This window comes from Dasypus novemcinctus, chromosome 23 (genome assembly GCF_030445035.2).
Source record: "Dasypus novemcinctus isolate mDasNov1 chromosome 23, mDasNov1.1.hap2, whole genome shotgun sequence".
Classification (NCBI taxonomy): Eukaryota; Metazoa; Chordata; class Mammalia; order Cingulata; family Dasypodidae; genus Dasypus; species Dasypus novemcinctus.
In genome coordinates, this window is record NC_080695.1 from 70,153,681 (window position 1) to 70,180,570 (window position 26,890).

A 26,890-nucleotide genomic window follows, 5' to 3' on the forward strand; every position below is an offset into this window, starting at 1 on the left:
GCAGCAAAATTTTAAAAAAAATTTTGATGAGGTCCAATTTATCCCCTTTTTTCCCTTTTTGTCAGTGTTTTGGTGTCACATATCACAAATCATTGCCAATTTCAAGGTCATGAATATTACCCCTATGTTTTCTTCTCAGAATTTTATGCTTTTTGCTTTTACATTAGGTCTTTCATCCATATTGAGTTAATTTTTGTATATGGTATGAGGTTAGAGTCCAACTTCACTCTTTCACATATAGATACCAAGTTGTCCAGAAACATTTGTTGAAAAGACTGTTTGCTCCCCCACAAAGAGTCTTGGCACCCTTGCCGAAAACCTCTTCAACATATATGTGAGAGTTTATTTTAGATCTCAGTTATATTTTTTGTTTTGTTTGTTGTAGATCTCAATTATATTTCATGGTCTGTATGTCTGTCTTTATTCGAGTACCACATACTTTTGAATACTGTAGCTTTGGAATAAGTTTTGAAATCAGAAATTGTGACTCCTCCAACTTTGTCCTTCTTTTTAAAAATCATTTTGTCTATTCAGGGTCCCTTGCAATTATCTATGAATTTTAGGATTCTCTTTTCCATTCCTTCAAAAAATGCTCTTGGGACTTGGATAGAGATTGCAATGAACTGGTAGATTACTTGGAGAATACTATCATTTTCACAACATTAAATATTCCAATCCATGACCTTGTGATGTCTTTCCATTCCTTTAAATCTTTAATTTCTTACAGCAATTTTTTTTGTAGTTTTCAGAATGCAAGTCTTGTTCCTCCATGGCTAAATTTATTCCTATGCATTTTATTATGTTTGATGCTATTGTAAATGTAATTGTTTTTTAAATTTCATTTTTAATTGATCATTGCTAATGTATAGAAACACAACAGGTTTTTGCATATTGATATTGCATTCTGTTCCTTTGATGAATTTGTTTATTAGATCTAATAGATTTTTGTGGGTGCTTTAGCATTGTCTCTATATAAGATATATCATCTGAAAATATAGTTTAACTTCCTACTTTGCAATTTTGATTCCTTTTTTTCATTTTGTGCCTAATTGCTCTGGCTAGAACTTCCAGTATAATGTTGAACTTCTAGTACAAGCAGGTGTCCTTATCTTGTTCCTGATATCAGAGCGAAAGCTTTTAATCTTTCACCACTGAGATGTCAACAGTGGGTTTTTCATAAATGCCTTTATATTAGTTAGCCAAAGGCATGCTGACACAAAATACCAGAAATCTGTTGGCTTTTATAAAATGGTATTTATTTGGGGTAGATGCTTGCAGTTACCAGGCCATAAAGTCTAAGTTACTTCCCTCACCAAAGTCTGTTCCCACATGTTGGAGCTGGATGGCTGCTCATGTCTGCAGGGGTTCAGGCTTCCTCTTCCTCTTAAGGCTCTGTGGTTCCAGCTTCAAGTCTCATCTCTCTCCTGGGACTCATTTCACTCAGGCTCAGCTGCTCTGCTCTCTCCACAAGGGCAGCTATAGACTATCAGGTGAATGGCTTGTCTCTCTTTCCCGGAGCCACTGCCATGTCTAGTGGAACCTTCTCTTTTTCCTCAGGTATTTGCTTCTGTGTGTATTTACTTCCTGGGGCTCCACATCAAAGCTCCACTGCCTGCTCTGCCATGTGGCTTTCTCTGTGAGTCCCCACCCCCAATGGTCTAAATGACCAGAGGAGCTCATGGCTTCTAGCAGGTAGGGCTGCATGCATACACTCTATCTGAGTCACATGTCTTGACCCTTCCATCTCCTGCCAGCTGCTGCCAGCAACTGCCTCAGTCTAAGCAGAAACTTACCTCTCCTCCCTGTTCCCACCTGCATGTCTGTGCTGAACTGCGATGATTTCCCTAAAATGCCATGTCCGCTCAAAGGGCTGAGGTGGATTCTCTACCTCCAGGTGCATCGTCCACACCAACAGGGGGAACAGGCCAACCTGCTGGCTTCAGTCAATCAGGTCAGCCCGCCATTCATTCAACAACTCTGCATGGCTGAAGATTAGCAGTGGTGGTGGCAAGCCTTGACATTAAAGAAGGACTGCTGATACATATCCATTCATATTAGCTTTTGCTTTCTCTTGATTTTACAAGGAAGTTATTCATAAAGTTCCACAGTAATATTTTCAAAAGCAAACATAGATATTGAAATTTATTTTAAGGAAATTACTTTTTCTTCATGTATATGGTACATCTCTATCATGTAATGAAAAGTAACTATTTTAGAAATGAGATGGGGTTATATGTGTTGATGTTGATCAGTCATCATGATTTATTAATTGAGTGAAAGCCAATGAAAAGTTTTCATTCAATATGAGCTGATTTTTATACAACAAAATTATATACCTAGTGGAATAAACACCAAGTGTTTTTTATGGAAGAATTTGTTCACAGATTTCTTCCATCATATTATTAAGAAAATGTTCAAACACAATACACCCACCATGCAGATTCTACCTTTAATATTTTTCTCTACTTGTCTTATCACATGTCTATTTAGGCCATCCATTTATCATTCTGTCCTATTTTCTGATGCATTTCATGTTAAATTGAAAATGTCAGTACACTTCTCCCTAAATACATCAGCATGCATTTCATTAACTAGAGTTCAATAGTTTAGTTTCTTTTCCTTTGAGGTAAAATTTGCATACAATCAAGTGTAAAAATCTTAGGAATACGTTTGCTGAGTTTTGACAGATGCAATCACCTGTTAACCCTGACCCCTATCTGCAGGTGGAATTACTCTACAGCCATCCTTCTAAATTTCCACATTTTTTATGGCAAATTATTTCTGGGGAGAAGGGGATAGCAGGTGATGGTAGTAAACGATATTTTAACATCTTAATATTTATTTAAAAAACTAGATATTGCTTGATTTTTGTAATGATAAAGTACTAATATATTCTAGATGTTAAAAAAAACCAAAAATATATGATGGGAAAAATAAAGATAAGAAAAAATGCAGTTCATGTTCATGATAGAAAATTTATTTTAAAAGAGGAAAGTGCATTCATCACTTCAACCATTATTAGAGCATTTTCATTATTCCAATAATAATAATAATAAACAAAAAGCAGACACACACAAAAAACTCATCACCCTTCATTCTCTCTAGGCTTCCCTTGCCATACACAGCTGCTTGCCAATGATTACCTCCAAGGTATCCTTTCCAATGTATCCAAAGCAGGACTTACATAAACTGCATGGCGGGTTCTTATTATCGGCTTCAGATCCAAGAACCCGAGGAGAAGGGACAGTTGCTCTCTGCTTGTCCCTAATGAGGCTACCAGGGAATAGGACCCTAGAGACCAAGGAGGCTCCCGTAAAGGGCTTGCCCTGTGGTTCCCTCAAGCATCCTTCCTGCACGTAGGGCTGGATCCTCCAGCTCGTCATTCCTGCAGACTTAACTGAAAAGCCCAAGGACCTTCCCTCTCATTGAGACCAAGAACCTCTGGCCAGGTCTGAAGAAGTCAAGGGAGCCTGACACTGCTGCTGCCATCGAGGACAGCAGTTCTTCCTAGGTGAGAGTCAGACCAGGGGGCGTCATGAATAAATGCTTGTTAGGAGGCGAAGCCTTGAGGGGGCTCCTCACCACGTCTTTCAGGTGGAGCTACAGGAACAATTCTGAACTCATCATCTGTGCCTTGAAATCACCCTGCACTGACCAGGGAAGGTCCTGCCTGTGTGCTGATGAGTCCCTTAACTCTGGGTAACACCAACGGGCGTTTATCAATTGGTGCAACCAGCTGAGAGCCTCTCATACCTTTGGGTCATTTCCATTTTACTTCTCCCTGTTTGACCAGGGAGCTCAGGAGACACAGCCCAGAACTCCTGACCCAGACCTCAAAGTGCCTGCAAGCGGCAGCCGAGGGCGTTGGCATCAGCAGCAGTGGCCTTATCATCATCACCCCGGGGGCAGCTGTGGAGTGATTGCTGAGATAATGCTCAGAGCACACGTGTTAAGAATGTGACCATTTTGATCTTCCTTCATCAGTTGTAACAAAGGTACCACAATAAGAGGCAGATGGAATGCTGTGATTTTTACATGATTTTTCTGTAAACCTACTTCTTTAATTAAACAAAATAAAATAAGAAAAAGATAATTTAAAAATTATGTGTGACACAACCAGATCAGAAAACATAAAACTGAAACTCAGAGACCTTTAAAACTTTCTTTACAGCAAGACCACTTAGCATATTGATGACATGAGCCCCCTGGATTCAATGTCAGTCTCCATGGTAATGTTTTGCACAGATGTTCTCCATATTTATTATGAAAATAAAAGTCTTTATTAATATTCTTTTATTTGTAGTGTTTGATAACATTTACTTTGTCAGAATACATGGTGAGGGTAAAAAGTTCAGTCAGTACAAAAGGCTCTAGAGACAAAACCACCGTCATCACTGGCCTGAGTGTCCTGTCCGTGGTGCTCTGTACACAAGAGCATTTGTATTTATTCTTCTCATGAAGTAATGGAGCCTTGAAAGAGATCTGGCTGCTGAAGAGAAATTCTAGTAGTTTACATATATCACGTGGTCTTTTCCTTTGTAACCTTCTTAATTGCCTCACCGTAATCATCCTTTTCCAGGCTATTGAATCTATCAGACTGATATTGTATCTATCAGTCTGCATTTGGCCCAGACTCCCACACCCAGGAAAACCAGTCTAGTGTTTCCGACTTCCTCCTCCTGGGTCTCTCTAGGAAGCCCCCGCAGCAGCAGCTCCTCTTCGTGCTCTTCCTGGGCACGTACCTGGCCACAGTCCTGGGGAACCTGCTCATCATCCTGGCCATCAGCACAGACTCCCGCCTGCACACCCCCATGTACTTCTTCCTCTGCAACCTGTCCTTTGTGGATGGCTGCTTCTCCTCCACCACTGTCCCCAAGATGCTGACCAATCACATACTCAGGATTCAGACCATCTCCTTCCCTGGGTGTCTCACACAGATGTATTTCTTCATTGTGTTTACTATCTTGGACAATTTCCTCCTGGCTGTGATGGCCTTTGACCACTTTGTTGCTATCCCACCCCTTACACTACTCAACAAAGATGTCCCATCAGCTCTGCGCCCTGCTGGTCATTGGATCACGGGTCATGTCCAACCTCAATAGTCTGTTTCATACCCTGCTGATGGCATGACTCTCATTCTGTGCAGACAATATCATCCCCCACTTCTTCTGTGACGTTGGTCCTCTGCTGAAACTCTCCTCCTCTGACACACACCTCAATGAGATGATGATTCTCACTGAGGGTGCCCTGATAATGATCACCCCATTTTTTTACATCCTGGCTTCATATCCCTATCACCTGTGCAGTTCTGAGAGTCCCATCCACATAGGGAAAATGGAAAGCCTTCTCCACCTGTGGCTCCCACCTAGCTGTGGTTTCTCTCTTCTATGGCACCATAATTGCTGTGCATTTCAACCCTTCATCCTTGCACTCTGCATGATATAGGCTATGGGTGGGGGCTGTTTGTCTCTTCATAGATAACCTGAACTGTGTGTGTCCAGCGGTGAAACCTGCAGCTCTTTCCTTGGTAACCATGGCAACAACTCCAGTCCCAGAGAACAATTACACATTGTAATCTCTATAAACTTTAAATATTCAGGGAAAATGCAAAACAAATGTGTTAAAAGCTTGCTTGGAATGTATGAAGTTCATGCTAAAAAGCTTACCTAGAATGTATGAAGTTCATGCTAAAAGCTTACCTAGAATGTGGAGGATATGTGTTAATCCAAACTTATTGAGCACTGAAACAAAGGACCATTTAACTCTTCCTCCGTATAAAAGGAACTCGAAAATCTTATTCAGGCCTCGGGTTTTGAACAGCCTGGCTGGTCATAAATAAATTCTCTTTTCCTTCCCAAAAAAGGAGTCCTGTCCTTTCCATACAGAAATAATTGAATGTCTCTCAATGTCTACATTTTGGGGCTCTCCCGAGATTTGCAAATGAAGGCCAGAGAAGGTAGTATTTTGCTACCCCTTCTGGATCCCCGAGGAAGCAGGAGAACTCAGGTGAACCCCAAATCTGGGTGCCCCTGGACTACATTTAGTTCAGAAAAGATGTGCACTCTATCAGAATCCTCCTGATGAAAATCAGGGGCAACAGAAGGTCTTGAAAAATTCTGGGAATGAAAATAAGACTCCAAATACAAAAAAAAGTAAGACTCCCCAGGGGGGAGCATAGTGTCAGGAAAACCCTAGCTTTAGTTGTTAGGAAGAGAAGTCTGATCAACTTCCAAGAGAGCCCTAGTACCTCCAGAAATTGAGGGGATGCCATCTCCTCTAGGTCTGAAAGAAAAGGAAAAAAAAAGAGGGGGGGTTGCTTGGAAAGCCTGGTGTTTGGGTTTGGCTAGTTGCATGTTAGCATCCAGTTCTGGTCTTGTCTCCATGGAGGTAGTGAAGGCTATATCATAATAGGAAAAGATGTTTATAGGCTCAAGTCCTCACATCCTGAAAATTGGTCTGGATTTTGGAAAACTTGGCTACAGGAAAATGGATTGACTTTTATAGTAAAGCTTGAACTGAGTATAAGATTAAACAGTGGAAAAAGGTTTAGTTGGAGTCTTTGTTTTGGTGCTGAATTGCAGATGAATTCACTTTGTAAACAGCCAGGGTAAAGAGAAAATCCTGTTAAATTTTAGTATTGAAAATTCTCTCTATCTAAGATTTGTAATGGTTGCAGGTGCAGCTGTATCCGGAAAATAGAAATTGTGAGTCAGATTAATAGGCTTTGTGCTTCTGTCTGTGTCTGTTCTGTGTCAGTATTTTCATGCCTTCATGCCTCAGGATAATAATGTTGGATTGTTTAATTGCATGAAATAGTAAACTTTGGTTAAGCTGGAACCCTCCCTTGCCATTAGCAAAGAAGTAAAATGATTATAGTTTATAAAGCAAAACTGAGGAATCTAAATGTGTGCGCATGCTCTGCTGTCTTACCTCTCTGGGTCCACCCCATTTACCCAGGGCTTGGGGGATTGTCTGTGTCCATGCCATGCACCCAAGTTTATTGAAACTGGCCCCAGTCAGGGTAGCTACTGAAACCAGTAACTTAAATCATAGCCCTGCAAGGGCAGGTCCCCTGGGAAAGCGCCAAGCCTAAAAGGTTCTTTTCAAACCATTTTAGCAGCCTGGAACTCACCACCATTACCTTCCCCTCCTCCTCAATTCAGGAGGATGCATAACAAAAGTGGAGAACTGGAAAGCGGGGAGTGGCTTGCCCCTTTCCAGTGAGTCCATGCCTTCTATTTGTAAACCACATTCGTATCTAATCGCTGATCTATCTGGGAGGGGGGAAGTGAAGAGGGAGCTCAAAGCAGAATTATGATAAATACAATAAAAATTCCCTCCATAAGGTGTCTAAAGCCAAATAAATGTGCATAATTGACTTCTGCCCAGGTTCTGCTTTTCTGAATCTCTCTTTCTTTGCAAATCTATATAAAAATGCTTTGAAATGTTTTAAAGCTATAAAACTGGTAAAATACCTTTATCTAAAAAAAAAAAAAGCTACTGCTTGAAATAATAAAACTCTAATCACTTAATAGCCCTTTTAATGGTTTGGCTGGGAACTATCAGTAGTAAAGGTCATAAAACTATGAAAAAAAAAAAAAAGAAAACCCCAAAAAAGAAGGAAGGTCCAATAATGAGCCCTTGATACTAACGACTATGCTTGTGAGCCCGTGCACCTGAAATAAGAACAAGGCCTAGAGCTGCAGGGTGCCTAAGAGTGACTTCCTGAGGGCCTCCATGTCGCTCAAATGTGGCCAGTCTCAAAGCCAAACTCAGCATGTAAAAGCATTGCCTTCCCCCCAGCGTGGGACATGACTGCTGGGGATGAGCCTCCCTGGAACCAAGGGATTACTACCAAGTACCAGCTGATGATGTAACTAGAAAATAACCTTGAATAAAAGAGTCAACTCAGACCAGCAGAATATCTCAGTCTGCATATAATACCAGGAGTTAAAAATGCTTCTTGACCTGAATCAAAGGGGGAAATGGAAAGGACAAATGAGTTTATATGGCTATGAATCTCCAAAAAGAGCCGGGAGGTTATCAGAGGGGTTGCCCTTATGCACATCTGAACAGAGTCCCAGAGACAGATAAAGTGGATACAATCTCAGGTATTGGTTCTTCTGAGGGCTACAGAGACCCACAGGTTTATGGTCATGGCAGAGCAAGTTCAGTGCTATGTCAGTTGACCCTTCTTTGGAGTTTGTGTTTCTGTGTGATGGAGCTGGACTCAGATGTGATCTTTGTCCACAAGTCTCTCCTGTTACTTTTACCGGATCTGTAGTTGGCGCTGGGGTTTAGTGTACACCCAGGGGACCTGAATCTCTGGACTGACCATGTGATAGCCAGGCCCTGAGCCTCAACAGACTTGCAACTCCTACACTCTGGTTTATTGAACATACCCCACTCAGCTAACATGGAGGTGAAAAAGGTCAACCACCACACCAGGGAGCCAAGAGTACCTACAACTGAAAGCAGGAGAATTGCATCCAGCATCCAAGTGGAATCTAAGCCCCCTCGTGATATAGATGTGGAGTGGACACAACCATTCCAGGGTCCACAAGATGGGGGAATAGAGCATGGATTAGAGTGGATTTATTGATATTCTATTCATGAACTATTGTGATTAGTAATCGAAGAAAATGTGGCATTGGTGTGGAGAAAGTGGCCATGGTGGCTGATGGGGGCAGGGAGTGGGAAGAAGAGATGTGATGTGGGGGCATTTTCGGGACATGGAGTTGTCCTAGGTGGTGCTGCGGGGACAGTTACCAGACATTGTATGTCCTCCCATGGCCCACTGGGTGGACTGTGGGATAGTGTGGGCTATGGTGTGGACCATTGACCATGAGGTACAGTGGTGCTCAGAGATGTATTCACCAAGTGCAATGAATGTCTCATGATAATGGAGGAGATTGTTGTTATGGGGGGAGGAGTGGGGTGAGGGGGGTGGAGGGTATATGGGGACCTCATATTTTTTTAATGTAACATTAAAAAAAGAAAGAAAGAAAGAAAAAAAAAAAACAAAGAAAACCCCAATTCGGCTTGACAATATCATGACTAAATTTAATCAGCCTATCTCCCAATGCCTTGGAGATACTAAACATATGAAATTCTTCTGTTTTGATCTGTGCTTAAGTTTGTATTCAGCTTTAAACTCTGTGTTTGGCTTTTCTCAATTTGCTTGTGCGTAAGAAATTGCGGTAAAAGGTAACTTAAAAATGAATCTTTAAATGCCAATGTTGTCTTGCTGGTGAATTAAATGCATAGCTTGCAGATAAATTTGTTCAGTTACTAGAAATACAGGAAAGCCTCACAGGATTGTTACTAATCAGGTTCTTGTAACTTAATAAGGGTGTCCAATTCATCTGAAAGTAAAAACATACAAAAAACTGTAACTAAGAATTAAAATCATTGTATAAGTACCTTTATATAAATATATACATGAATTTATAACTAAAGTTATTACAACAGAGTAAATGTGGCCTGGATTTCAGCTATTATAATAGTAATATTGAAATGACTTGCCTTTGTTTACGGCTACTCCAAGTTTATCTAGTGCTTATTATAATAATTATTATTATTACTTGAACTTATCGTACAGTTATTTTATAACTAATTTCACCCCTGGTCTTCAACTATTGTGATGATAATTGTAAACTGCATCTGCATTTGCCTTAGCTTACGGTTCCACCCCTTAACAATTCAACTTAATAATTAACTTTAAAAACTTATAGTTAAATTAAAAAGAAAAGGACTTATGCATATCACTTATTGTGCCATTCTAAATATTTTTGGTCTTCTCATTTCCTCTTTACCCTTTTAAAGGAAAAGCTGTTTTTTTCCCTTGACTTTTAAAATAATGTAAATTAATTCTAATTGGCCATTTCCACCAGGAATCAAAAATAACTGTTGACAGGTTTTCCAAAAGTAGGCAATACTCTTCCCAATGTGCCAAGCCTTACTAAGCAACACCTCCCCCTGCCCCATTGTTCAGACTGTCTCAAAGAAAAAAATGAATAAAAGCTACCCGGTTTCTTTCCAGTCTAAACAGAAACCCAAATGCTTGTCAGGTTCCCTCCAAACAGCAATATAACCAGGAAAGCCAGTGAGGGAACTATATTTGAATTAACCAGCAAAAAAAAAAAAAGAAAAAGGTTTTAAATAACTAAATGGTGTTTCTGTATCAAACTATTCATGTCTGCCTATTTGCTCAAATTATTAAAGTTAAATATGCAGTTGTATAAGTAATATATATATTTCTAAAACCCAAATTAAAGTAAATGGTATAAGAGGTCATGTAAAAAAAATCTAAATACAAAACTGTTAAAAAACTATGAAATCCTTATTAAATTATAATTAAAACAGGTTAAATAATTGCTTTATATTCTAGAGCCTAAATGTTAGTATACTTTTGAAATTAGTCACAGTTTTAAAATTATCAAAAACAAAAGTTTTAAACCCTTATAAAAAAGGAAAACAATATTCTTTGTTTAATCGGTAACAATTTCAACTTGTTTAGCTTAAGTATTAGCTCTTGGGTTTATAGAATACTAGGTTAATAAGTTAACATTATATGTGTTAAATCTTTAAAATAATAACTGTAAGCACGTGTTTAATGAAATTAAATTAAATATAGAACTGCTCTTTCTTAAATGCATAAAGTAAATTCCATTACACATTAATTATATTCTAAAATAAATTTGCCAGTCTTTAATTGTGGCCAATTATAAAAAGTCCATAAAAGCATCTTCCAAACTGAAACATTTAAATGGTTCTAGTTCTAAAAAGCCATTATTAACTAAAAATCTGGATTAATGTTAATAACAAGAAGTAACTTCATAGTAATGAAACCTGTCTAAAAAATACCACAAGGTACATATTTAAGTAATGGTGATAAAAGGTTACCTTAATTCCGCTGGAAATCTTCCATTTTCATTTTAACAATGAAAAATAGTTTTTTCCTCTACTGCTAAGGTAAAATGCCTACTAATATCTTCATTTTAAAAGTGTAAAAATAAACAAAGTCATTTGACATGTGGCGTGTTGCACTGAAAATGTTTAAAGATATATAAAATCAAGGGATAAACTTTAACATTGTCAAACTCTCCTGTACATTCAAACCAGGCCTTGACTATATTGCAGGACTACAACCCATGGTCAGTAGGAAGTAGTTACAGAAAAGAGATCATCTCCCTTCAGCATCCCTTTAAGATTAAAGGTGTAGGGAAGTGGACTTGGCCCAGTGGTTAGGGCGTCTGTCTACCACATGGGAGGTCCGTGGTTCAAACCCTGGGCCTCCTTGACCCGTGTGCAGCTGGCCCATGCGCAGTGCTGATGCGCGCAAGGAGTGCCGAGCCACACAGGGGTGTCCCTCGCGCAGGGGAGCCCCATGCGCAAGGAGTGCACCCCGTAAGGAGAGCCGCCCAGCGCAAAAGAAAGTGCAGCCTGCCCAGGAATAGTGCCGCGCATATGGAGAGTTGACACAGCAAGACGACAAACACAGATTCCCGTGCCGCTGACAGCAACAGAAGTGGACAAAAAGAACTCGCAGCAAATGAACACAGAGAAGAGACAACTGGTGCAGGGGATGGGGGGAAAGGGGAGAGAAATAAGTAAAAATAAATCTTTAAAAAAAGAGATTAAAGGTGTAAACTCTCTAAGGTTGAAATAAAATTAATAGATGGATCTGGAGCCTGGCAAAAAAAAAAAAATCCATGTAAGCACCAGTAACCCCCAGGATTCTGCTGTCCAGGACGAGAACGTCTTCTGGAAACAGGATAAACCGCAGATGTTACCCAGGAATTTTGTCTTTAGGGCCTCACTGGGAAATTAATAAGTGGAATAATCAATCAAAACAACAAACAGCCACCCATCTCATAACTCCAACGGTAATTATGCCCAAACTTAGCAAGTTGAGCTTGTATAAAGGGGGGAATGATATAGGCTATGGATGGGGGCTGTTCATCTCTTCAGAGATACCCTGAGCTGTGTGTGTTGGGTGGTGAGAGCTGCAGCTCTGCCCTTGGTAACCATGGCAACAACTCCAGTCCCAGAAGAACAATTACGCAATGTAAACTCTATAAACTTTAAACATTCAGGGAAAATGCAAAACAAATGTGTTAAAAGCTTGCATGGAATGTATGAAGTTCATGCTAAAAAGCTAACCTAGAATGTATGAAGTTTATGCTAAAAGTTTACCTAGAATATGAGGGATATGTGTTGATTCAAACTTATTGAGCACTGAAATAAAGCATCATTTAACTCTTCTTCTGTATAAAAGGAACTCGAAAATCTTATTTGGGCCTTGGGTTTTGAACAGAAAGGTCCCGAGGTTGTAAATAAATTCTCTTTTCCTTCACGAAATTATTACTGAGTCCTGGCCTTTCCATATGCAAATAATTGAATCTCTCTCGACGTCTACAAAAAGCTGAGAAAGACACTGCAGCTACTGTGCTGTACACAGTGGTCACGCCCATGCCGAACCCCTTCATCTACAGCCTGAGGAACAGGGACCTGAAAGGGGCTCTGAGAAAAGTGATGGGCAGGACATGTTCTTACTGATGAAAGTATCGTGGACCTCTCATTCCCACTCACATAAAAATTTGCCAAGTCACTATACTGCAGCAATCCTTTTATTGATAAATAAGCATCGAGAAGCATTATTTATTGATAAATAAGTATAGGGAGTATAGATACTTACCGACTAACTCTGGCTTAACTGCAACACTGCTCCCTTAAGTAGAGAGTGATACTGGTTTTTATTATTCAAATTATTGCTCAAATTATTTTCCATTAAGGCTGAGTTTTTCCTTTCTAAACAGTCACTTTCAAAAGCTACATGTAACAAATACATTTGCACTTTGCTTTTGGAAATCCTCTCAGAATTTAAAGCAGTGGTTTTCAGTCCTGGCTCTATGTTAGTACCACCTGGGGAACTTTGAAAATAGACTGCTGCTGGGTGAAAAGTCAACAATTAAATGGGAGTCTCTGAGGTGGGATCCGGTCGTTGGTACTTTTCCTCCTTTATGTCGCCCAGGGTTGAGCAGGGTGAGGGTGGAGGGTTCTGCTGTACATTCTGTGCTGCAGTCACGCTGCTGTGAATATCCTTTCTGATTGCTCAAAATGAAGAAGAACACTGATGTCTAATTTGAATATTAGTAAAGGGGAAAAACAGAGTCCCTGGAAATTCTCTGTGGGGCAGCACAAGATCTTGTCCTGAGAAGAGCAGTCCTTTAGCCATTCATACAGAATTCTAAGAATTCTTCACTCATAATTTTTAGTGTCTCCACATCCACTTTGACTTCCTTATGCTTTTTGGCTTTCCAATTTCTGTAACCTCTTCCAAGGTTTAGGTAATTTCCTACCTTATAATTCATATTGGGATAAGAACCTACCTCTCCCTATAGAATAGGATATCTACTTTCCCAGCTTCCCTTGCAGTTTGGTTTTAGGCATGTAACTGCTTATCAAATTTCCATATCCTTGCCTTTGATACAATGAAGGGCAGACCAGAAGGAACTTTTCTGGCAGTGGCAGAAGTTGCAGCAAAATGGATTACTGGGAAAGAAATAGAAGTAGTGCTAAAGATGGTATCCCATGTCCAGTGAGATCTGTAGCAAAGCTACGAACTGCAACATCTATGCTTAGTGGCAGCAGCAACATTGATGTCCTAACAGAGCAGTTCTGTAGCATGGTTTGGGGGCATTGTAGTTGGCTGTGTGGCGTTTTGAGCATAGTAGCCTAGTTCACCAGCTGTCCAGTGTTTGAAAGGCATTCATTATCATTTTCATAAGGGCATTTTTTTGTTGTTGCTTAGATTGATATATTTGGCTTCTGTTACTTGTCACTAAGAACTGTGAGTAAGGCTGAAATGCAACCTCTTACCAGAAAAGGACTTGAACTCTGACCTTGACAGCCATCAGGACTTTCTCCAGTTTCTCCCTATGCATGATGCAGCCATGAGAAGGTCACCAGCTTCTGGATCTACATCTTACAGGGAAAGCCATGCTGAGAATGACCTGCAGCCCCCAGTCCTGTTCTCATGGTCCCTAATCCAGTCAGGAATGCACAGGGGGGCGGGGTGGAGTAGGAATTGCTCCGCAGGCAGGCAGCCCTGCCGCTCTGTCGACTGAGGAGCTGGGTGTGTTTCCTAGGGCTGCTGAAAGACATTACCAGACGGGATAACTCAAAAGAGCAGAAATTGATCATCTCAAAGTTCTGGAGGAAGAAATCTAAATCAAGGTGCCATCAGGTTGGCTCCTCTGGAGGTTTTGAGGGAGAACCTGCCCCATGCCTCTCTCCTAGCTCCCGGTGGTGGCCAGCAATCCTTGGCTTTCCGTGGCTTGTAGGAAAATCACCCCAGGCTCTGCCTCCATCACCACATGGCCTGACCCCTGTCTCTGTGTCCAAACTTTTCCTCTTTCTATAAGGATTCCAGTTTAGGGCGCACTCTAACTCAGTATGGTCTCTTTTTTTTTTTTTTTTTTTTTTAATTAAATTGTCTTTTTTTAAAAAAGATACATAGATCACAAGAAAATGTTACATTAAAAAATATAAGAGGTTCCCACATAACCCATATCCCACCACCCCCACTCCTCCCACATCAACAGCCTTTTTCATCATTGTGGCACATTCATTGTATTTAGTGAATACGTTTTGGAGCACTGCTACCCCGCATGGATTTTAGTTTACCTTGTAGTTTACACTCTCCCCCAGTCCATTCAGTGGGTTATGGCAGGATACATAATGTTCATCATCTGTCCCTGCAATACCATTTAGGACCCAGAGACAGCCAAAGTAGATACAACCCCTGGTCCTAATGCTCCTGAGGGCTATGGAGACACATAGGTTCTATGGTCATGGCAGTTGGATCTGGAGTTCGGTGCCCGGTCAGTGGGCCCTCCTTTAGAATTTTTGTTCCTGAGTGTGATGGAGTTAGACTCAGATGTGATCTTTCTATACAAACCTCTTCTGTCACTATTACTAAACCTGTGCTTGGAGCTAGGGTTGTTGTACACCCAGGAGAGTTAAATCTCTGGACTGGCCATGTGCCAGCTGGGCCCTGAACCTCAGTAGAATTGCAACTCCTACTCTCCGGTTTGTTGGACTTACCCAGGTCAGCTAACAAGGAGGTGAAGATGGTCAACCACCAAACCAGGGAACTGTGAGTGTCTACAACTCCAAGCTGGAGAATCGCATCCATCATCCATGTAGGATCTAAGCACCCTCTTGATATAGAGGTGGAGTGGACATCACCATCCCAGGCCCCCAGGATGGACAAATAAAATATGGATTAGAGTGAACTTACTGGCATTCTCCAATAGATCTATTGTGACTAGTAATGGAAGAAACTAGCATTGATCTGGAGAAAGTGGCCACAGTAGTTGCTGTGGGCAGGGAGAGGGAAGAAGAGATGAGATGTGGGGGCATTTCTGGGACTTGGAGTTGCCCTATATGATACTGCAGGGGCAGATGCAGGGCATTATATATCCTGCCATAACCCACAGTATGTTCTTATTTTAACTCAGTTACCTCTGTGAACACCCTACTTCCAAAATAAGGTCATAGTCACAGGTACTGGGGATTAGAATTTGAACATGTTTTTTTCAGGGACACAATTCAACCGATATTCTCAAAATGGGTGACCCACTGTGAGTTGGGAAGATATCCACAGAGCAATCTGCTCTAGGAGCCAGGGGTTCTGTAATCTCGGCAAGTTATGTTCTCCTGCATAGAGCTCCTCCTCTGAATAACATACAATCAGGTTATCTTTTCTGCCAAAGGTTTTAAAGAATTAAGTGTAACTCTGTAAAGTCCCCACCAGGATTCTCATCTGCAAACCTGTCACTAAGTCTATGCAATAGTTGACCAGACATGAGAAAAAAAGGTTTACTCATATAACACTGCACTAACTCCAGTTTCTGAGCTACAAAAGAAAAATGTGTTTTAATAACTCAATTTCCAAATCTATAAACCTAACTCCAGTTCAGCAAGGTGATGAGATTTGAAATTCTAGGGAATTTTGTGCGGGACCTGTTTCCACCCCTATTGCTTCATCTCCAAGTTCTGACCCAGGACTTAGATTCTATTCTTGGCTATCATTGTTAGGGCCAAAGGGACCAGGAAAGAGGTGGATAGGCATTTTCTACTCGTCTGTAACGGGGCTCTCAGGCAATCTGGTCTCAGTGGCCATGGAGGCTCCTGCCAGCGCTGTTCTCTGATTCCCCCAAACCTCCTTCCTGCGCTGAGGGCTGAGGCCATGAACCTCTGCCACCCACTCACTCAGGACCTGCCTATTCCCAGACTTTCCAGTCCTTAGACTAAGGGGGAGCATCGGCCAGTTCCATAAAGGTGAAAAACACTGGATGGCAGCTGCACCAGCCCCTCCCAGGGGAAGCAGAACACTTGGAGTTGTCAAAAGTAGCAAAGAGCAAGTAGATAAATCAAAGTATAGGCCTTGTCCACATGCAGATTTCAGAATCTGCTCAAGGGAATCCAGAGAAGGACATACAGGGAGAAAGATTTGTTTCCTCTTATAGAGGAAATTGGTACCTGCAGATCCTGAGAGGTGAAATGACGGCTCCTGGTGATTGAGAAGCAGGGCACAGCCTGGATTTCTAGAGCATTAGCATGCTGACAGCAGGGGCTGCACCTGTCTCTCTGTCTGGAGCTGGAAATATAGCAGGCTTTCCATAAACATTTGCTGGGATACTCATGAATCAAGTATTTCCAAGACCAGTTTTATCTATGTGCATCTTCCCTACCATAGGCCTTAGCTTTATTGGGAAAAGTTTTACAAGAAAATGCAGCAGAATCAGCATTGAAGGGTGGCATGGTAGTTAACTGTAAGAAGTTAACTAGACATTGTTCACAACTGTGACAGATAAACAGCAGGATTCTGAGATATCAAAGGGGAACCATGTCTTTCCTAAGGGAGAAAAGTAAACTGCTGATATCTAGAGAAGTTTTTCTTTTATGAACAATGTGATGCTCACAGTTTCCTGTTCCTTACAAAGTTGAGTTTATTTAACCAGTAGTTGATGAATATCCATTCACTGAATTTTCAGTTTAATTTAGATTTTTCTCCATATTCTTTCTGGCACAAAAATCTGCCTGCTGTGTTACATAAATACACATTCTTGGTGTCTTGTGCCACAACGTGATTTATATAATTTTTTTTATTCCTTGGTTTCAGAAAATTTATTGTTGTAAGGTCTTAACATTTTTTAAACAACTAAACATTTTTTGGTACCTGTGATCTGTAAGTTCTTGTTTTGTGCTGAGTATTTTGACTGTTCTTTCCCCATTGAATGGTTTTGGCGCCATTGTTGAAAATCAATTGGCCCTAGATATATGGGTATACTTCTGGACACAATTCTATTCCACGGGTCTATATATCTGTCCTTATGCTAGGACCACACAGTTTTAAAAAATGGTCTAATAATATATTTTTGTAAGATAATGTACCAACAATGCATTTGAACTAATTACAATACTTCAAAATATTCATTGAATGGATTTGGCACCATTGTTGAAAATCAATTAGCCATAAATGTGTGGATATATTTATGAAGAACAATATAATGAATGTAACAAACTGTTGATTTATGAATGTGATTGTGGCTGAAACAAGTAGTCATGGAAGATTAATGTTAGTTGGAGGACAGCTGGAGGATAATCCTGGGAATGTATAACAATGATTTTGGAAGTAGGTGAGGAATTGTTAATAATATAAATACAGGGAAATGGATGTTGCTCAACCAGTTGGGCTCCCGTCTACCATACAATAGGTCTAGGGTTCAATGCCCAGGGCCTCCTGGTGAGGGCAAGCTGGCCCATGTGGAGTGCCAGCCCACACTGGAATGGTGCCCTACATAGGAGTGGCCCCCTGCGTGAGAAAGCTGCCCTGCATAGGCGTGCCGGCCAATGCTGAGAGCTGGCACAGCAAGATGATGCAACAAGAGACACAGAGGAGAGAAGTAAGAAGACATAGCAGAACAGGAAGTGGAGGTGGCACAAGAGAGTGATTGCCTCTCTCCCACTCCAGAAGGTCCCAGGATCAGTTTCCAGAGCCGCATAATGAGAATACAAACAGACACAAAAAAACACACCGTGAATGGACACAGAGAGCAGACGACGAATGGAACAGGGGAGGGGGGGAAATAAATATAAGAAATCTTTAAAAAAATGAACATTAAAAAATATGTAATATAAATACAGTAATGTAGTGATACATGAGGAAAATATAACTAATGTAATTTATGCACTATAGTTAATGACAACCCTGTGATATTTTGTAGCAAAAGCAATGTTGGTACTATATTAATTCTAAAGGTGAAAAAAGAATATGGGGTTTGGTTTTGTGAGTTATGAATACAATTAAGAATTTTTTTCTTTTCTTTTTTTTCCATTAATAAGGAGACCTTGACTTTGTCATTTAACTAATATGTTCATCTGTGTATCTTTCTGAATACCAGAGCAACAACTAAGATAGCGCTTGGAAATAGATGAGATAAAAGTGCCTAAAAAAGAACTTTTTGGGAGTAATGTTTCCATAACTCGTTGTGTTGCCTTTTTCTGTTATTTTATTTTTGTGAATTTGAAATAAAGTTGTTAATAAAAAGTGGGAAAAAATAAGAATACAAAATTGCATGGATAGCTGTAGACCAATTTTGCCTAAATGACTTTCATATATTCTTAGCAGTGATGTTATAGGTACTTTATGTTTTTCCTTATATTTTTGGAATATTTTTCAGTATATAAATATTCCTAATGTAAAAATTCCCAAAATGTAATTGTTAAGACTCTTGACCAACTAGGATGTCAAATTGAAAGTGACGATGATGTTCATTCATTCACTTACTCAATAAAGTGGGTTGAGTGTGTAATTTGTTCAGGAGTCAAGCCCTGCACAGGCATCCAAGGTGAGCAGTGTGTGTGTGAGTCCCAGGCATCTCGCCATTTCTAAAGGCCTTGAGGGGAAGAGTACAGGGGAGATGAAGCCGCAATGAGCAGACCAGGCAGTGTCACATGTGTTAATACAACAACACAAGCAGGAGTGTTCTATGGGAACCCAGAAGAAAGAATGTTGGTGTCAGCCAAGAGGAATCACAGAGGAGGTAACATGTGACTTGGATCTGGATGTTCAGAGAGAAGGAACAGGCAAGGTATCCCGATAGACAGGAATAGCAAATGTTTAATCAATTTCTTAGAAATCAAGGGCATTTCTCATGCTAAATATAATCCCATAAAATAAGGAAGTCAAATTGGATGGAGCGACACTAAAAATTATTAATGAAGTATTCTTAGGATTCTGTATGAATGGCCAAAAGTCTGATCTCAGCATGAGAACTTGTGCTGGGGGCCAGAGAACTTCTAGGGACTGTTTTTCACCTTTACTAATATTACGCACATTAGGCCTCAGGCTTCCTCTGAGGTTTCTAGATCTCTCTCCACGATGAGCAACTAAGAAAGATATTCCAAGCAGCAGGACATCAACTCAGAATGTACATTAACTTTGCCCACCCTGACCCTCTTCAACCCTGGGCAATGCAAAGGAGGAAAAATACCAATGTCTGGGTCCCACCCTAGAGATTCTGATTTAATTGTTCGAGATTTGGCCCAACATCAGTATATTTTCATAGGTGATACGGCAACCAGCCAGGATTGAAAACCACAGCTATAGATTCTGAGAGGATTCCCAAAAGGGAAGTGGAAACATATTTACTACAGAAAGGAAGAACTCAATCTTAATGGAAAATAACTTGAATGACAGTGATTAGACACAAACATCATTCTCTACTTAAGAGATCAGGGTTATAATTAAGCCAGAGTTAATTGATGAGTATCTATAGGGAGTATTTACTCTGCTTCTCACATACACTAATTTATCAATAAAGATGGCTACATGATAGTGACTCGGCAAATATTTATATGACTGGGAATGAGAGGTCCACGATGGGCATGACTTCCTGTCCATCACTTTTCTCAGAGCCCCTTTCAGGTCCCTGTTCCGCAGGCTGTAGATGAAGGGGTTCAGCATGGGCGTGACCACTGTGTACAGCACAGTAGCTGCAGGGTCTTTCTCAGCTGAGTGTAAGGATGAAGGGTTGAAGTACACAGCAATGATGGTGCCATAGAAGAGGGAAACCGCAGTGAGGTGGGAGCCACAGGTGGAGAAGGCTTTCCATTTCCCTCTGTGGATGGGACTCTCAGAACAACACGGGTGATAGGGATATATGAAGCCAGGATGTAAACAAATGGGGTGATTATTTTTAGGGCAACCTCAGTGAGAATCATCATCGCAATGAATCGAATACACCCAAGTGTCTGCCAACAGAATAATATATAAAGATGATGTGGTATATCTGGACAATGGGATGTTATTCAACCATAAAAAGAATGAAGTTATGATACATTCTACACATGGATGAATCTTGAAATCTCTGTTGTATGAAATAAGCAGGGCGCAAAAGGGCAGCTGTTATATGAGTCCACTTATTTGAATTATCTAAAATAGTCAAATTCACAGAGCCAGAAAGTTAGAATAGAGATTAATTACCAGGGAATAAGGTAAAGGGGAGTTGGGAGTTATTGCTTGATTATTACAGAATTTCTATTTGGTGTGATGAAAATTTTGGAAATAGTGATGATGGTGGCACAGTGTTGCGAGTGTAATTAATCTGCTGAATTGTATGCTTAAAATGGTTAAAAAGGAAAATTGTTACATATGTTTTACCACAATAAAAATATTCAACAAACATACATTTATCAATCATTCTGTGCCAGGTACTCCCCTAAACACATGTCCTGCAGTGACACTAAGGCACAGCTCTGTCTTTGAGGCACTCTCTAATGGGAATGTGGATGATGGTGAGAGACAAAGTAGCAAACTAGTCAAAATCAGTGTATTATGTAGAATTACTATCGGAGGAAATAATTTGTTTCTTCAGTACTATTTACCACGTGCCAAGTACTGTTTGTATCTAATCTTGTTTGATTCACACAACAGCCCTTCAAGGTACAGCACTTATTTTCCTGCTGGGCACAGTTAGCAGGCAGCAGAGATAAGATTTGAACCCGTCTCATCACTCCAAGCCCAAATTCTGCCCACTATACAGGGCTACTAGGGAAACAGCACAGAGAACGAACCTTTATCACATTAAGGTAAAAAACGACTTCGCAGAGGAGATGATGATGAAGACCATATATTTTAATTTTCTGGGCTACTCAAACAAGTACCATGCAAAGGGATAACTTAAACAATAGAAATTTAATGTCATTTCTCAACTTAAATGAACCAGCTGGAGAATGTGACCATCCAGTCTCCGTGTAGTTGCAGTTCTCATAAATTACTAACTGAAATTCTGGCTTATACCTCAACTTTTAGGAGCTTGGCTAATGTGAGTCTACCTCCTAAGAATTGATCTGATCTGAGTGCACTTATCAAACAAACTTTTGAGCCTGCAAGACTCCAAATTGGACGAATTCACCAAGAGAATATCACCAGTTGTCTGGTCCTGGAGACATACCTCAGTATTTCTGTGTAAGGAATTGAGAAAATAGAACATGGCATAGACCTACAACTGAAAAATAACAGCCTACGGACAGGACAATAAAATGTAATGTAACTGGGTGTCTTTTGAGAGCATTATGGAAATGTGAAGATGGGTAATTTGTCATTGTTTTTCATTGTTGTCCAAGGGACAGAATTAACCCAAACTGCCAATGTGAAAACGGTCCATTTGACAAATTTAGTTGCAAGTGTGAAAAAGCAGAGCCCATGAGATGGGTTGACTCAATTCGTTAAGCATTTATTGAGTATCTACTATGAATGAGGCATGTGTCTATAGGTACTGTGGGAGTCACAAAGCTGAAGACCTTTTTGAAACTAGGACTAAAACTTACTGACTTGCTTTTCTCTGACAATGTAGTTGTCAAGCAACTTTTTCATACTAACCTGGCGTCTCTGCCTGGGGAAACAGTATATGAACTATGGTGGGTAGCGATTCCTTTGGGAATTCTATTAATGCACAGAATCACAAGTTGGCATTCTGATTCTAATACCTGAGTTCCTTGAAGTGAGTCAGTGCATGCAGGACTGATTGCTGAGTTCTAGGAATTGTAAGATTGAGAGTCAAGGTCTTGGAGCAGAGGATATACTTTATGGATGAATCATTGCTCTTGGGCTCATAAAATTGCTTAATGAACCTCAGGTCATTCCATAGTCCACTGACCAAACTAGCACATTCCAATACTTGTATCAAACATGAGGGCGGGGAATTTTAGGTGGGATGATTTTAACAAAACATTTCTCTTTGGCTAGAATTGAAAAGCAGATCGACTTTCCTGCCTTTTCTCATTAAATATTAGATGAGGCATAAGGAAGAATGGAATGTGGACATAAGGGAGAGGATAAGCAAGATGATGGAGAGATATATAGATGTTTGTATTCATAGACAGAAATATTGCGAAGAAGAGAAAAAGAAAGGAGGGAAAAGATGTTGGATGGTGTATTAGCCAGCCAAAAGGGGTGTTGATGCAAACTACCAGGAATCTGTTGGCTTCAATAAAGGGTATTTATTTGGGATAGAAGTTACAAGGCCCTAAAGAGTCAATTCAAGATACCATAAGAAGTACTTCCTCACCCAAAGTCTGTTGCCACATGTTGACTCACACCATCTGTGAGGGTTCAGCCGTCCTCTTCCCTCTTAAGGCTCTGTAGTTCCAGCTTCTTCCGATCTGAGCTGTAGGCTGACATCAGGCTCGCCTCTCTTCCTGGGAATTGTTTCTTTCCGGATCCAGCTGTTCTGGTCTCTTCACAAGATCAACTGTAAATTATCAGGCTCATCCCTTCCTGGGACTGCAGGATACCCGGTGCATCTCCTACTCTTTGTTGAGAGTCTGTTTTATCAGCCCACCAAGGGGGCCGGGACTCAATGCTGAGATGCACTCTAATGACATGATTGAATCAAAGCCGTAATCTTAATTTAATCGAGTAAATGTAGCCTTTGAATTTAATATAATCAAAGGGTATTCTGCCCAGAGGAACTGACCAATTTAAGAGGAACTATGTGGGTCTTCATATGGGGTTAAGAATACCTGGCTTGATTTCCTGAATTTAGAATTACATTATATAAGATTTTGTAAGTGAAGGCGATTTCTTTAGAGAGTATAAAATTCTACAGAAATCTAAAGTATAATACCACATGGACACTGGAGACAGAGACATCATGATAGGTCTCAAATATGTCAATAACGTCTAGGCGGGAAACGGACTTTGGCCCAGTGGTTAGGGCGTCCGTCTACCACATGGGAGGCCCGCGGTTCAAGCCCCGGGCCTCCTTGACCCGCATGGAGCTGGCCCATGCGCAGTGCTGATGCGCGCAAGGAGTGCCGTGCCACACAGGGGTGTCCCCCGTGTAGGGGTGTCCCCCGCGTAGGGGAGCCCTATGCGCAAGGAGTGCACCCATAAGGAGAGCCGCCCAGCGCGAAGGAGGGAGCAACCTGCCGAGGAATGGCGCCTCCCACACTTCCCGTGCCGCTGACGACAACAGAAGCGGACAAAGAAACAAGACGCAGCAAAAAGACACAGAAAACAGACAACTGGGGGAGGGGAGGGGAATTAAATAAATAAAAATAAATCTTTAAAAAAAAAAAAATAACGTCTAGGCCTTGAACGGCATATGCCAACCCTGTTATCTGTGGTACACAGTAGGTGTTTTGGTAATTAAGTGTAAAACATTTTAAATAATACTAAGTATGTCCTGGCAGCTTAGGATTTTTGGAACATGTCAAGTTCAGTAACCTCATGTTTACCTGACCAGAGATATAATGAGGAAAAGTGTGTCGAGATGAAGAGACAATATCTGTGGAGCAGTTCTTGCTTCTCTCAGCCTACTTCCCTTCCTTTCCTCAGCAGCCTTTGCACTGCTCCCTTGACCTCCTTATTTCTCAGAGTGTAGATGAGAGGATTTACCATGGGTGACACCACGGAGTAGAAGAGACAAATGAATTTGCCCTGGTCCTGATTGCTGGTCTTAGCTGGAAGCATATACCCATAGATTGCTGCACCATAGAAGAGGAGAACCACCACCAGATGGGAGAGACAAGTGTTAAAGGCCTTCCGGCGTCCCTCCGCTGAACGGATCTTCAGCACCGCCTGAGCAATGTAGCAATAGGAGATCAGGATGACGCTCAAGGGGACGGCAGTGAAGAAGGTGCAGAGTCCATTGAGCATGGCCTCATTGAGACTTGTGTCTCCACAGGCCAGTTTGATCATGGAGGGTACATCACACACGAAATTGTCCAACCTCCGGTGCCCACACAATGGGAGCTGGAGAGTGAATGTTGACTGAATCACAGAGTTGCCCAAGCCACCCAACCAGGCAATGGCAGTCAGCAGCCAGCAAAGCCTGGGGTTCATGATGATGGTATAGCGCAGGGGTCGGCAAACTGCCACGTAGCGGTCGAATGCCATCACCACGAGCAGGATCCCCTCAGTACCTCCTATCCACAGGAAGACATAGAGTTGGGTGACACAGCCACCATAGCTGATGGTCTTGTCTGGGCCCTGTAAATTAGTCAGCATTTGGGGTATGCAGCTAGTCGTGAAGGCAAGGTCCATGGAGGAGAGATTGCTAAGGAAAAAGTACATGGGTGTGTGGAGTCGGGCATCCAGGCGGGAAAGCAGGATGATGGTGGAGTTCCCAAATATGGTCAACAAGTAAGAAATGAGGAGAGCTACAAAAAAAATCATCTCCAGCTGGGGATGGTCAGATATACCCATCAGAATGAAAGCCTCTAAGGAACTGCTGTTGGCACCCTCCATCACTGGTTGCTTTCAGTGCCTTGAGGAGTCTGTCAAGGGAAAACTGCTGGGAGAAAAAGCAAATGAAGAAGAAACTATGGATAAGGAGGATCTGCATCAGGGAAAGCCTAATAGATCTCCAGGCTTCCTAGTTAAGTACCAGGTTAATTTTCATGATTGACAATGTTGGTTGCAATGCTCAACTGCTATCTGTTCCACAATGGATGGAAACTATATTCCACCAGAATGACAAATATGAACGATCATCAAAATGAAGGAAGTGCTCAGTGAAGACAGAACAAAAAGATTAGGGCTCTTTACATCAGAACAATGGTTTACAACAGGGTGGAGGGATTTGACCATCAGGATTAGATACAAAAATTCTCAAAATATGCCTTTTCCCATATTTGATATGGTTAGAGTACATAGTTTCTGATACAGTTCCTCCTCTCTCTTCCAGTTGAAAACTGCAGCTCGAGAATGATGAAGTTGGAGGAAAACATGCAAGTATAAAATCATGTAAATAATGGAAAGAGTAAACATAGATGTAGGTTATCAAATACAGAATAGGAGAATATATTAGCTAAGAGGAGATAAATGTATGAGAAACAAAACTTCAGACAAGTCCAAGTAAGTTCGTTGGGAGAAGGTAAAGAGAGAAAAAAGTTTTATATAAAAAAGGGGTTAAGTTAATGGGCATCTATAATTATCAGAAGAAACTAGAAAATTCCAGAGAGATCCTTGATATTTTGATGTGGACGACTAACATGCCCATCTCTAAACCATGGAGTAATTCTTAACATCTCATGAATATAAAAATATTTTTATTAATATTGGGCCACTTACCTCTCCTTTTCTTGGCCAGGAGCTAGGTTCCTTTGAACACCATAAACCAAGGCCCTTCCCCAGTATCTTAGATCTCTAGACTAATAAATGAATCTGAGAACAAAACAAAAATAGTCTTTGTTGGGTCACTTGGCCTCAAGTGAACACTGAGGATTGGGAGGGAATGCTCTGCCTCTTTCTCTGGACCTAGATGTGCCCCACAGGAAACCTGGCAGCTGTACCCAAAGAGGAGGCTTGATGGAACGTGCTCCTCATGGAGAGAGAGCAGATGTGCTCAGGAGGTTTTGTGCATGAGGCTGGGACCTCTTGGTCATATCCCTTGGCCAAAGCTCCCAAGAACTCCTCTTTTCATGAATAAGTAGCAGAAATACTAGAAGCCCTGACATTAGACCCCCAGAAATCAAAGAAGGAAATATCTTCTAATTGTCTGTTTCTTTAGGTCAGCAACAGAGTCCTTCTATTGAGTCAGGGATGACAGGGATCTCAGAGAATTTTCAACCTCCCTTCTTACCTCTACCTCATACCTTAAGAAGAGGTGATGCCATATTATTTTCATGTAGGACTTAAGGGAGCTGAGGAACTGAGCTACCAATCTGATAATCAGGTCATCTTTCTGTTTAGAAGTTCTTCCTGATACCTACCTTACTACCTCCTGCCATTTGAAGTGCTCATCCTTTTACATCCTCTTAGGGGAAAGAAACAGAGAGACACTGTTTGTCTTCTTCCATGAATTGTTTGGTCTCTGGGTGGTGGCTGCTTTGTGGCTGCAAGTGATGCTAAGAAGTCAATATTCTGTCCAGTCCCTGCTCTGGGCTTACTCAGCAATGTTTAGCCCAGGTAAGAATCAGCCAAGATGGAAAAGGAAAGGATATTCCTGGCGTGGGAAACTGTTGAACCAAGGCATTCAGAAGGTCAGGAGGAAATGCCAGGCTAGCTAGATTCTTGGCCTGAGCTTGACAAACTCCCCAAGCCAACACAACTTCAACTGCAAGTTTGCATTCAGCAGCCTGCTTCCTCCTCAGCGCCCTTTTCCTCTTTTAAAGGGTCTCCCCTCTGGTTCCTACTTCTCTCATAATCCAGGGATGTTAAATTAATCCAGTAGTACTTGAATTTTAAGAGGAACCTAGAGGGGACAATACTGACCTCAACGGATGCATCAGTTATAATGCAAATTGGGCATGAGAGCCTCTGAATGGAGAATCGTTTGGGGACAGAAAGATTTTCTAGGAATCATCC

General features: G+C 41.1%; 1 protein-coding gene and 1 pseudogene across 1 annotated transcript; one reads left to right on the forward strand and one right to left on the reverse strand.

Moving 5' to 3' along the window:
* The first annotated feature begins 1,816 nt into the window (after positions 1-1,816).
* Positions 1,817-12,561, forward strand: LOC101418142 (olfactory receptor 1F1-like; annotated as a pseudogene).
* Positions 12,562-23,890: 11,329 nt separating this feature from the next.
* On the reverse strand, positions 23,891-24,829 carry LOC101447673 (olfactory receptor 2C1-like). The gene has a single exon (XM_004475848.1). The coding sequence runs from the start codon at positions 24,827-24,829 to the stop codon at positions 23,891-23,893; it is 939 nt and encodes a 312-aa protein (XP_004475905.1).
* Between the last annotated feature and the right edge of the window lie 2,061 nt (positions 24,830-26,890).